The sequence below is a fragment of the Pan troglodytes genome, chromosome 13, assembly GCF_028858775.2.
Source record: "Pan troglodytes isolate AG18354 chromosome 13, NHGRI_mPanTro3-v2.0_pri, whole genome shotgun sequence".
In the NCBI taxonomy this organism is placed as follows: domain Eukaryota; kingdom Metazoa; phylum Chordata; class Mammalia; order Primates; family Hominidae; genus Pan; species Pan troglodytes.
The window spans coordinates 99,672,437-99,685,070 of record NC_072411.2 but is presented as its reverse complement, the minus strand read 5'-3'; the positions used below and the strand labels follow the sequence as shown (position 1 = coordinate 99,685,070).

The window sequence follows — 12,634 nt, the reverse complement described above, 5'->3', positions numbered from 1 at the left end:
CTGTTTTTTTAAACTTTACTTTCCTCCTTTTAGACTCCAGAAATAGTTTCCTCATAAAGCTGACTTCCTTTCTGGAAATGATTTTTGTTTCTAATTATGTTAAGAATCCACTCTTTTCATTTTTCTCTTTCTTTCTCTCTCTTTCACTCTCTCTCTCTCTTTTTCCCTCTCTCTCTCTCTCTCTCCACCCCCCTACTGCCTCTCTCTCTCTCTCCTTTTTCTTTCTTGGTAGTAGTTGAGAGGAAGGAGGGTAGGCGCAGGACAGAGAGGAGAGGGAAAACAGAAAAAGAATTGTGTGCCACTATGTCTGAATATATCTTCTACTTGTAGATAATTACATCCAAGTTGCCCTTTTGCCTTTTTATTTCCGTTTTTGGACATCTCTTTTTATCATCCAGCCAACTGGGATAGACAAAGCACCGCTGGTGCCCTGAGCGACAGAACTCTGGTAGGGGGCTGGCTGTAAATTGACGTGGCATGGAAATTCTCCGCTAAGTTGTAGCAGCTTGCATGTTTCTCTAAGATCAAGCCCAGCCTCCTGGAGCTGTAGCTTAATCATGGGTTCAATGACTTTACAGAAAAATGGATAGAAAAATTCTTCAACTCCTTTCTTTGGACCCAGATGGTTTTTTTTGGTTTTTTGTTTTTTTTTTTTTTTTTTTTTTTGGTTATCTATAGTTTAGCTGAAAACAAAATCAAAGCAGTTAAGTCTGTAACTTTCTTTTTGCAGCTTAAACAACAGAATTTGCTGCTCTCCCTCCCCTTTCCTGCAATTTAATTCCTTACAGATTTTGCCATGGGGTGCGGACTTAGAAAGCTAGAAGACCCTGATGATAGCAGCCCTGGAAAAATATTTTCTACCCTGAAGAGACCGCAAGTGGAAACAAAGACAGAATTTGCTTACGAATATGTATTGCTGGATTTTACTCTACAAGGTACTTTTTCCTTCTATTTTGTTTGTTAAATGTTTCAGAGATGAGACTACTAGTCATTTTTAAGTGTTGACTTAATAAATTTTTAAACTGTTCTTCATAATGAGATTGTATATTCAAACAATAATGCTTCGCTTCTTAATTATGCTTTGTAAGATTTTTGTTTTGTTGATTGCTTCGTATTTTGGTAACATGGCTCATATGTACCTTCTAAAATTAGGGAAATTGCTTGGAAATACTTCTTTCATTTTTAAATCAAATACTTATTTATAGAAGGATTTATGAAAAATGCTTGATTTCCAGGACAAATAGCTATATAGCCTTAGTGACAGTTTGTATTTTGAAAAAGATTTGAAAATCACAATAAGGTATTATGTAGGAAATATTACTTGCATCATATCGTGGAAGAGTGTTTGCTAAGACAATTCTGAGGCTTCCAATTGTGTTAGACTCTGTGATTATGGTAGTCATTTGATATTTTTGACCAAACTAAACTATAAGTTTTGAAAATGTAGTTAAAAAAAAAAAAAGATAGCCTTCTGTAAGACACTTCCTTTGCTCAGTGCCCTGTCCCTAACAGAGAAACTCTCTGTTCCAGAAAGTTGGAAACACAAATAAACAAGCCCAGATGGCAGCTCTGTGGAAGGAATCGAGGTGGCTCGATTTCACAAATACTTTGCCTCATTTCTTTTGGAAACTTTAGAGTACTGTACAACTGCACAGACAAAGCAGCTTTTTTAAAAAGCTATATCTTTAATTATGAAGTAGTAAAAATGAAATTTAGAGTGCTTTGCTTGCTGTTAAAGTTATCAGATATTAGTAAAATTCTTATTATAGTTATATTTTTAATTCTAATGAGCCACACATTTTATCAATTCACAAAAAGTTTATACTAAATTATCATGTTGAATATTATCTTAATTTTTTTCCAAATTTTTTGTTTACACACATTCTCTTTTTTTTTTTTTTTTTTTTTTTTTTTTGCTTTGCTCTAGAAACAGTGCATCTTTGTGCAAGAAGCAAGAGCAGCCCATTTTTCTTTGTCAAAAATTAAGCTGGCCAGCAAACAAACTCCCTTCCAGGGACATACACAAAATCTGTACATAGACTTTTAACATGTTCATATCCTATTTTTGTTTAAAGCTAAGGCTACCAAAAGAAAAAAATTAATATTCTTAATTTCTTAATTTTCTTTTAAATTATGAATGTTAAAAATGGATTAAGATAATAGCAATTATCAGAGAAGTAACCAAACAACCGTTTGAATTTTTTCTATACTTTTTCAAAAACCTTCATTTGAGAAAATATTTGTAATGTGGTGCTATGTTCACACCATTGATTTTCCTCATCAATTTTTTTTTAGGACTTGTTTCTGTACATCCATAGGAGACAGACACATACTCTCCTTAACCTTGAAACACTGTGTATTCATGAATTTAGGTCAGAACCATTTTGATCTGTACTTTAGGATTCTCTGCACAATCCATTGTAGGATCATAGGGTTTAAAGTAACTTGAAAAGTTTTTCTGATTCATTTCCTTCCAACAATGTTAACATCTCAAACAAATTTGTATAAATGCAGTCATCCTTGAATCAGAAAGATCTGCAGCTTTATTCAAAAGTCATTTGGGTTTTGTTATTCTCAGAAGCCCTTCTCTCTGTGAAAGGAGTATAATTTCTACCTTCCACTCTAGGTGCTTAGAAGAGATAACAGAGTATTACACTGTAAAAGTTTAAGTATGGGCAGAGTGTGCAAATGTTAACACACAAAGCAGGCACATACTTTAAAGCTGCACCTGGATCCTATTTGGTACAGGCGCCTAGTCTCCTGGTGCCCCATTGCGCTCCAATTTTTCCCCATGTTTTTGTTTTAGTTTTTTCTTTGTTTCTGTCTTCCCCATTGCCTTTGCTTCAGAAGCCAGGACTCAGCATCAGCCCAGCTCCGCAAACTACCTTCCAGGTCATAGTTTCCCTGCTGCTCTTCTGTTGTCTCTGACCTCCGGCTGCCACTCCAGTGTATATAGGAGTGGGTCATGGGTGGGTTAAAACATGCCAGCTTTCTGTTTGGCACCGGTAATTCTGTCCTGGGTTGCTGGGAGGAGGCTTGAATAGTGGCACCTCCTGCCTGTCAGAGGCCACCATGGAATGAGCAACCTTTCAGGAAATAAAATGGCCTGGTGACAGCTGTGTGTGCTCATCATGAGCCTGTCTCTTACATTATTTTCCTCTGTTTTTTCCAAATAGAGGCCATGGCACAGAAAGTAGATCCAATGGGGGCAGGAGGAGGAGACCCTCTGAAAATCCACAGTGCCCTGTCCTGCATTATGGTGGTTATAACTTTCTTGAACAACTTATTTATTTTCCATTCAATTATATATCACTTTCAAAGCTCCACCCAGAAAACAAAACAACTTACACCTCCCATTCTCTCCTTATCTCTCTGTCTCTGTCTCTCTCCCTCTCCCTTCCCCACAGTTTTTCTTTTTGGCCTTTGAATCATTATTTACATCTCTATAGGAGAAATCATAGCATAGACTTGAAGCATACAAAACTCTGGAGTCATAGTTTTGGGGTCCTGAATCTAGGCTGAAAACTGTGGCAAATTTGTAAATGTTGCTCTATCTCAGTTTCCTCATCTATAAAATGGGTATTCTCATGGTGCTGACGTCACAGAGTTGTTTTAAGGATCAAAGGAGCTAATATAAGATGATCTACTTGGAAAGGTATCTGGCAGTTAGTAAGCACTTGATAAAGATTAACTGTTATGATCCTTCCTCTGAGAATACCCTCTGTCTCCACATTCCTCCTTTAAACCCAGCTCCTGCAGGATGCTTTTTGACCAACCTATTGAGGTCATTAAAATAATTCCTGCATTTCCCCTCTGATACATAATCATCAAGTATTGGTTACTTATATGTTCTCTTCAAAGGTTCATACACATTTTTCTTATTCTGGCCATAAAATTATTAGTTTGTGCAACTACAACTCGACAAATGTGTTTGGAGTAGCTCCTGATTGCGCTGCTATGCTGGGTATCTTAGGTACTATAAAAGAAATAAAACACATAGCCCCTTCTTTCAAGAAATTTAAAGTTTCATCTAGGTAGGCCGGATTTTTCTGGAACTTTATGCCAAGTCTACCAACTGCACTAATGAGGTTTCGGTAAAATGTTTATGATATTTTTCTGGATTATTGTATAGTAATGATTTCTTTCACTGTATTATGATAAAGTAACAATTCATTATTCCTGCTTATTAGTGAAAATTCAAAATAGTCTAGAGATTTCTTATAGTATATCCATTTATATGTGTTTATGAGAGCATATGATGTATGTATATGAGTATGTTACAGGGTTTCTTAACAAAAAGTTAAAATAACTCTACAAGTGATCCAAAAGGATTAATTTACCTCCTTGTATAATTCCAGGAAACAATCTGAATAATAGTAGCCTTAAGAATTTTTACAGCATTTATAGCTTTATGAGTAAAAAGAGGTTCTACAATACTAAAACCCAACAGAAAATTGGATGGTAGCTTCCTTATCTGAATTTCTGGTAGAATTACATAAAATGTGAGTGAAATTTTGCTAGCCTCTAGCTTGCTTCATTATTATTAGAACAAGAAATTCTATTTGTCTTTCATCATCACCATTAACAGGAATTGTACTCTGTAAAAAATGCTGATTAGCATTGGAAATATAAAAAAGAATAAGACAGTTTCTGCCCTCGGATATTTTGTATTCAACTCCGTCAAACTGGACAAGGTCATGAACTCATCAAGGTTAGGAATTATATCATCTCCATCTTTGTACACCCTGTGTCCAGCACGATGTTTGGAATATGAGTGATGGTCAATATTCTTTGTTGAATGAGTGAATGAACAAAAAATTACAATACAAGGTACATGTGGAGGAAATAGTGTGCTACAACAAGTATCAGAAAAAGGAGAAATCAATTTTGAGTAGGATCAGTTGGAACTAGAGTTAGGACTTTAACTGACCCTTGAAGAAAGTGGCTTAAACAGAAAAAGATTAAGAGATTGGAGTAAGTTCAAGGGCTAGTGAACAGAGCAGTGAGCTAAAGGAGGTTTTCTAGGGAGGAAGCAGAAAGTAAGATTCTAAACTGATGGGAAATGGGAAGGTTCTGGCTTAGCTAGGGAGTTAAGACCTAATTCTATGGAAGATAAATGGCAGTAAAGGCTTTTTGAACAAGTAGTTGATAGATGCAGAAGAGTGTTTTAAGAAGATTCATGTGGAATTGCAGTGAGAAGGGATGGAGGCAAGAAGTCAAGGCTAATGATGATGAGGACCTGTGGGTGAAGGGCAGTAACAGGGATAGGATACAAGGGGTAGATATGACAGATATTATGAAGGAGGAACTTAGCCTGTGACTGGCTGGATTTGAAGGGACAGAAAGAATGAGGAATCCAGGATGACTTCCCAGTTTTGAGCCTGAGTGGCTATGGAAATAATGAGTCCTCTTACAGAAGGAGGGGCACTCCAAAGGGAGTCCGTCTGTGGTCAAAGAGCAATTTCATTGCAGTCATGTTGCATTTGAGGTGGCAGTGGAAGATCTTAGTAGAGGCAGTTATAGATGCACAGCTGACTGTGAAAATTTCAAGAAGGAATTGAAATAGATTTTTTTTTGAGACAGGGTCTCACTCTGTCACCCAGGCTGAAGTGCAGTGACTCAGTCACAGCTCACTGTAGACATGACTTCCCAAGCTCAAGCAATCCTCCTGCCTCAGCTGCTGGAGTAGCTGGGACTACACATGTGCCACCATGCCTGGCTTATTTTTTAATTTTTTGTAGAGATGGAGGTCTTGCTATGTTGCCCAGACTGGTCTTAAACACCAGTGTGGGTAAACTGTTAGAATCATTGAGGAAAAAAATTGTTTGGCATTATCTACTTAGCTAAAGATATACCCAACAGAAATGAGTGTACATGTGCATCATGAGGCACTACAAGAATGTTCATAGAAGTGTTGTTTGTAATAGCCCAAAGGTGTAAACAACCCGGAACTCCAAAAAACAAAAGAATGGAAAAATAAATTGTGGTATACTCACACAATACCGCAGAAATCAGCAAATACCCTTAAAGGGTTGGATGGTAAATATGAGGTCTCTGTCACAACTATTCAACTCTCCTGTTGTAGCGCTAAAGCAGCCATAGACAATATATAACAAAACAGACCACAGGCCACAGTTCGTCAACTCTTAGCACACTGCAGTGGAAACAGAGGAACTACAATTACACAAGATGAATTCCACAAGCATAATATTGAGTGAAGACAGACACACAAGTCCATGCTATATGCTTCCCTTTATATGCTCAAACGGAAGTATAGTGTTTAGGGCTGCATTCCGGGAAGTAAACTAAGAAGAAAGGCAAAAAAAAGTCATTATCATAAAAATCAGGGTATTACAGAGGGGACAGGAGCATTGTGATGGGAAAGGGTAAAGGCTTCTGAAGTGCTGGCTATTTTCTAATTTTTGAATGGATAGTGGTTACCCTAGTGCAGGGGTCCCCAACCCCTAGGCTGCAGACTGGTACTGGTCTGTGGCCTGTCACGAACAGGGCCACACAGCCAGAGGTGAGCAGCAGGCCAGTGAGCATTACTGCCTAATTAGCAACGGCATTGGATTCTCATAGGTTCTCATAGGAGCATGTATTGTGAACTGCGCGTGCAAGGGATCTAGGTTGCAAACTTCTTATGAGAATCTAACTAATGCCTGATGATCTGAAGTGGAACAGTTTCATCTCAAACCGTCCACTCCCCACCCACATCTGTAGAAAAACCGCCTTCAATGAAACCAGTCCCTGGTGCCAAAAAGTTGGGGACCGCTGTCCTAGTGTTAGTAGTTTTAAGCATGTTTTGTGTCTTTTTCTTTTATATGTTACATTTCCACTCACCCCAACCCCAAAAAAATTTGAAAAAAAAAAAAAGGCTGAATAGGAAGTGAGTAGGGATAAGGCAAACATGGCTGAAAGACAAGATATACAAATACTCAGAAGAGAGAGAAAACTTTGTGGTCTGTCTGGAAACTGAAAATAAAACAGAATGGTAGGAATGTAGCATATTAAGAAGATAGCAGTGAAACATAAGACTTCGGGAGTTTGGTCATAATTTGGTCCTTCATATATCTGCCTATAACCATGAAATACATAGTTCAATAGAATTTTATTGTATTTTAAAACTGCAGTTAGGAAGAACCAAAACAGTGAGTAGATAATCACACATTGAGTAGATCATCCAAGAGAGCACACTGGAATTCCACAGAAAAGTGACAAGAAATATCTAAAACAAGGAAGGAGAAGGAAGTGAGGCAGCCTGTTCAGTTGGGATCAGCTGAGGCCTGAGAGAGACTCCCCAGTATGGGGAAAGGTTAAGTGAGAGACCCTCAGTACTTCACCTTCCCACTGTGGACCCCTGCAATTCTAACCATGGGAGAGTTCCTCAATCCTTGAGGGCCCTGAAACTAACAGAGGGAGCTGCCAAGAGATTGTGCCACAGGACTGTCCCAGGGAGGAAGGGCATACTGGGTCCCAAACACTTCCCGAGACTTAGGCAGCTACAGCAAGGCACCATTTTAGAGCCCCATCCCTAAGAGACTGAGTACTGTCCTAGATCTAGTGATGCTAGGGCTGAGCCACAAGAGAAATGCAGACTGTTGCCCTACGACTGAGGCACAAGCGACTGCATGCAGGCTACTGCAGCCAGGCCTGAGGTACAACCCAGGTGCAGGCTACTGCCAGGTGCAGGTACATGCCTCTGGGCTGAGGCATCAATGACCACAGGCTACCACGCCCAGGGCTGAAGTGCTACCAAGGCATAGGCTATCACAGCAGAGGCCGAGGCACAAGCATCACATATGTTCCCCACCTGTCTAGGCTGCTACCACTGAAGGCAGCACCTCCCTCCCCAGTGGCAGGACAGCAGCATGGCCACTGCTGCCCCCAATCTGAACATTCCACTGCTGGCCTGGGGAACATCCCACTCCTGCCTACCATGACTGGTGCCTGCTCATGCTATCAGAGGACAGAGGACAGCCCCTCTAGCCTAGCTTCACTCCCCTCAACATGCCAGAGCACACAGCCCAGAGGTCAGGGGATTGTTCAGCTAAGTTCACCACCGTTGCTACCTGAACACTCCTTCCAGAGACCTACCCACCTGGCTGCTACCACCATAGCTGGCACCTATCTGCATGCACCCACCTGCAGGCCTAGAGACTGGCCTACACAGCACACCACAGACACTGCCAACACCAGGGTGCACTGCTTGCAACCCAAAGGTTGTCCCATCACTATCACTGAAATCACCCATGCCACACTGGCTCCCCAGGGGGCCAAGGACCCTCCTACCCACCCAGCCCACTGCTACCACTACTGGCAAAACTAAGTTACCTAGAAGTCCAAGAATTGGCCCACCTGGACCTGCTAACACCAGTGCCAACATGTGCCTCACTGGGTCCCAAAGACAGGCATGCTCAACCCACTGCTGCCACCACTGGGGCCCAAAGACTGGCCTACCTGGCATCCCAGTTCCCAAGAAAACCTCACCACAGCATCCACTAATAACCATACTGTAAGCCTCCATGGAAATCACAGCTACAACTGATGTTGTTTACAGCCAAATAAGTCATACAGAGACTACACTATTCCATGCACCCAGAATCAAAACCAAAGCATCCTACCCAACCGACACCATAGATACATCCTCAGGAAAAACCTTTTCCACAAAAGCAGTTCAAAAAATTGGAAGAAGTGGCTGTTACACCAGATGCATAGATATCAACATATGAATGCAGGACACATGAAAGTACAAGGAAATGTGACACCTCCAACTGCAATAATCCTCAGGCAACAGATCACAAACAAAAAGAAATTCATGAAATTCCAGAAAGAGAATTCAAATTATTAACTCTAAGGAAGCTCAGTGAAATACAAGAGAATTCTGAAAAATAATACAAATAAATCAGAAAAACAATTCAGGATATGAATGACAAATTTACCAGAGAGATAGATATAAAAATAAACCCAGCCAGGTGTCATGGCTCATGTCTGTAATCCCAACACTTTGGGAGGGTGAGGCAGGCAGATCACTTGAGGTCAGGAGTTTGAGACCAGCCTGGCCAACATGGTGAAACCTCGTCTCTGCTGGAAAAAATAGAATAAAATTAGCTGGACATGGTGGCACATGCCTGTAATCCCAGCTACTCAGGAGGCTGAGAAAGGAGAGTCACTTGAACCCAGGAAGCAGTGAGCCGAGTGCCACTGCACTCCAGCCTGTTAGCCTGGACAAGTGAGACCTTGTCTCAAAAAATAAAAATAAAAATGAACCAAACAGAAATTTTGGAACTGAAGAATTCATTGAATTAAATACAAAATACATTCAAGAGCTTCAACAATAGACTAGATCAAGCAGTAGAAAGAAACTCAGAACTTGAAGACAAGTCTTCTGAAATAACCCAGTCAGACAAAAGTAAAGAAAAAAAAGAATTTAAAAGGATGAACAAAGTCTTCATGACATATGGAACACCATGAAGTTACCAAATGCTCGAATTATTGGAATCTCAGAAGGCAAAACAAGAATGAAAGGGTTAGAAGACCTATTTAATGAAATAATAGGTGAAAACTTCCCAAGATTTAGACATTCAGGTATGGGAGACTCTGAGATCCCCAAACACATACAATGCAAAAAGATCTTCTCCAGAGCACATTATACTCAAACTGTCTAATGTTAAATACAAAGAGAGAATTCTAAAAACAGCAAGAGAAAAGTGTCTAGTCACCTATAAAAGAACCTCCATCAGAATAACAGCAGATTTCTCAGCAGAAACTTTACAGGCCAGGAGAGAATGGAATGATATGTTCAAAGTGCTCAAAGAAAAATACTGCCAGCCAAGGATACTACATCCAGCAAAATTAGCCTCATAAATGGAGAAATAGGGCTGGGCACAGTGGCCCATGCCTGTAATCCCAACACTTTGGGAGGCCGAGGCACTTAAGGTCAGGAGTTCAAGACCAGCCTGGCCAACATGGTGAAGCCCTGTTTCTACTAAAAATACAAAAATTAGCTGGGCATGGTGGCAAACACCCGTAGTCCCCACTACTCAGGAGGCTGAGGCAAGAGAAACACTTGAAGCTGGGAGGCAGAGGTTGCAGCGAGCCAAGATCACACCACTGCACTCCAGCCTGGGTGACAAAGTGAGACTCCATCTCAAAAAAAAAAAAAGAAGAAGAAACAAAGTCTTTCCCATACAAGCAACAGCTGAGGGATTCACAACCACTAGTCCAGCCCTATGGGAAATGTTCAAGGGAGTTCTAAACCTGGAAAATGAAAGGACAACATTTACCATCATGAAAATACACAAAAGTATAAAACACATTGGTAAAGTAAACACATAAATGAGGAAGAGAAAGGACTCAAATAGCACCACTACAGAAAACCACCAAGCTACAATGATAAACAGGAAGAGCAAAACAAAGGAACAAAGAACATACAGAAAACAATTAACAATATGATAGGAACAAAAACTCACATATCAGTAATAACCTTGAATGTAAGTAGATTAAATTCTCCACTTAAAACATATATACTGGCTGAATGGACTTAAAAATATGATCCAATTACATGCTGCCTATAAGAAATGCACTTTACCTATACAGACACATACAGACTGAAAGTAAAGGGATAGAAAATGATATTCCATGTAAATGGAAACCAGAAGTGAACAGGTATAGCTATACCTATATCAGCTAAAACAGTCAAAACAGTAAGTCAAAAACAGTAAAAAAAAAAAAAAAAAAAAAAGGCAAGGTACATAATGATAAAGGAATCAATCCAGCAAGAGGATATAACAATTCTAAACATATATGCGCCCAACACTGGAGCACCCAGATTCATAAAGCAAATATTGCTAGATCTAAAGAGAGAGATAGACTTCAGTGTGAGATTAGTAGAATACTTCAACCCACTTTCAGCATTAGACAGATCATCCAGACAGTAAATAACAAAGAAACATTGGATTTATTTATTATAAACCAATAGATTTTAATTTTGAGCAGTTTTAGTTTTACATAAAAATTGAACAGAAAGTATAGAAGGTTCCCTCATATCTCTTCACTGCTCCCCCCACCACCATTTCCCTGATTAGTAACTTTTTAAAATAATGTCAATTTTTATTTTAGATTCAGGAGGTACATGTGCAGGTTTGTTACATGGGATATTGCGTGATGCTGAGGTTTGGGGTTCAACTGATCCTGTCACCCAGGTAGTGCGCATAGTGCCCAACAGTTAATTTTTCAATCTTTGCCCCACTCCCTCTCTCTAGTAGTCCCAGTGTCTATTGTTGCCATCTTTGTGTCCATGAGTACCCAATGAAAGACTGGATTTAAACTGGACGTTAGACCACATGAACCTAACAGACATTTACAGAACATTTATCCAACAACTTCAGAGTACACATTCTTATTAGTACATGGAACATTCTCTAGAATAAATCATATGTTAGGCCAGAAAATGAGTCTCAACAAAATTTTTTTTTGAGATAAGTTCTCACTCTGTTGCCCAGTCTGGAGTGCAGTGGCACAATCATGGATCACTGCAACCTTGACCTCCCAGGCTCAAGTGATCCTCCCACCTCAGCCTCCCAAGTAGCCGGGACCACAACCATGTACCACCACACCCAGCTAAATTTTTTTTTTGTAATTTTTGTAACTTTTGTAGAACTAGGGGTCTCACTCTGTTGCCCAGGCTGGTCTCAAACTCCTGGGACAAGCAATCCTGCCTCAGCCTCTAAATTGCTGAGAGTACAGGCATAAGCCACTGCACCTAGCCAACTTTTTTTTTTTTTTTTGAGATGGGGTCTCCCTTTGTCTTCCAGGCCGGAGTACAGTGGCACAATCATGAATCACTGCAGCATCAACTTCCTGGGCTCAAACAATCCTCCCACCTGAGCCTCCTGAGTAACTGGGACTACAGGCACACACCACCACATCTGGCTGATTTTTGAATTTTTTTTTTGTAGAGACTGGGTTTTGCCATGTTGCCCAGGCTGGTCTTGAACTCCTGACCTCAAGCAATCTGCCCACCTCAGCCTCCCAAAGTGGTGGTATTACAGTCATGAGCCACCATGCCCAGCCACAATTTTTTTTAAAAATGGAATCATATCAAATATCTTCTCAGACCACAATGGAATAAAACTAGAAATCAATACCAAGAAGAACTTTGTAAACTATACAAATAAATAAAAATTAAACAGCATACTCCTGAATGACTATTGGGTTAATGAAGAAATTAAGAAGGAAATTTAAAAATGTCTTGATATTAATGAAGATGAAAATATAACATATCAAAAACTGTGGGATACAACAAAAGTGATACTAAGTAGTATATAGCAATAAATGCCTACATCAAAAAGTAGAAAGATTTCAAATAAACAGTCTAATAATGTACCTGAAAGAACTAGAAAAGCAAAACAAACCAAACCCAAAATTAGTAAAAGGAAAAAATAATAAAGAGTAGAACTAAACAAAATACAGACAAAAACAATACAAAGGATCAATAAAAAAAGCAGCTTCTTCAAAAAGATAAACAAAATTAATAAACTGCTAGCTAGACTAACCAAGAAAAGACCCAAATCGGAAATGAAAAAGGAGACATTACAACTGATAACCACAGAAATACAAAAGATCATTACAG

The 12,634-nt window shown here is 39.6% G+C and overlaps 1 protein-coding gene across 3 annotated transcripts in view; it reads left to right on the top strand.

The window, feature by feature from the left end:
• Positions 1-220: 220 nt before the first annotated feature.
• RFTN2 (raftlin family member 2) overlaps positions 221-12,634 on the top strand; it is a 101,401-nt gene continuing 88,987 nt past the window's right edge. For 2 of the 3 annotated variants that reach the window (XM_001169323.6, XM_054679193.2), the window contains exon 1: positions 221-935. In XM_001169323.6, coding sequence (XP_001169323.2) covers positions 797-935 — 139 coding nt within the window. In that variant the 5' untranslated portion in view covers positions 221-796. The remainder of the gene's footprint in view (positions 936-12,634) is intronic. The other variant, XM_054679192.2, reaches the window with a different exon arrangement.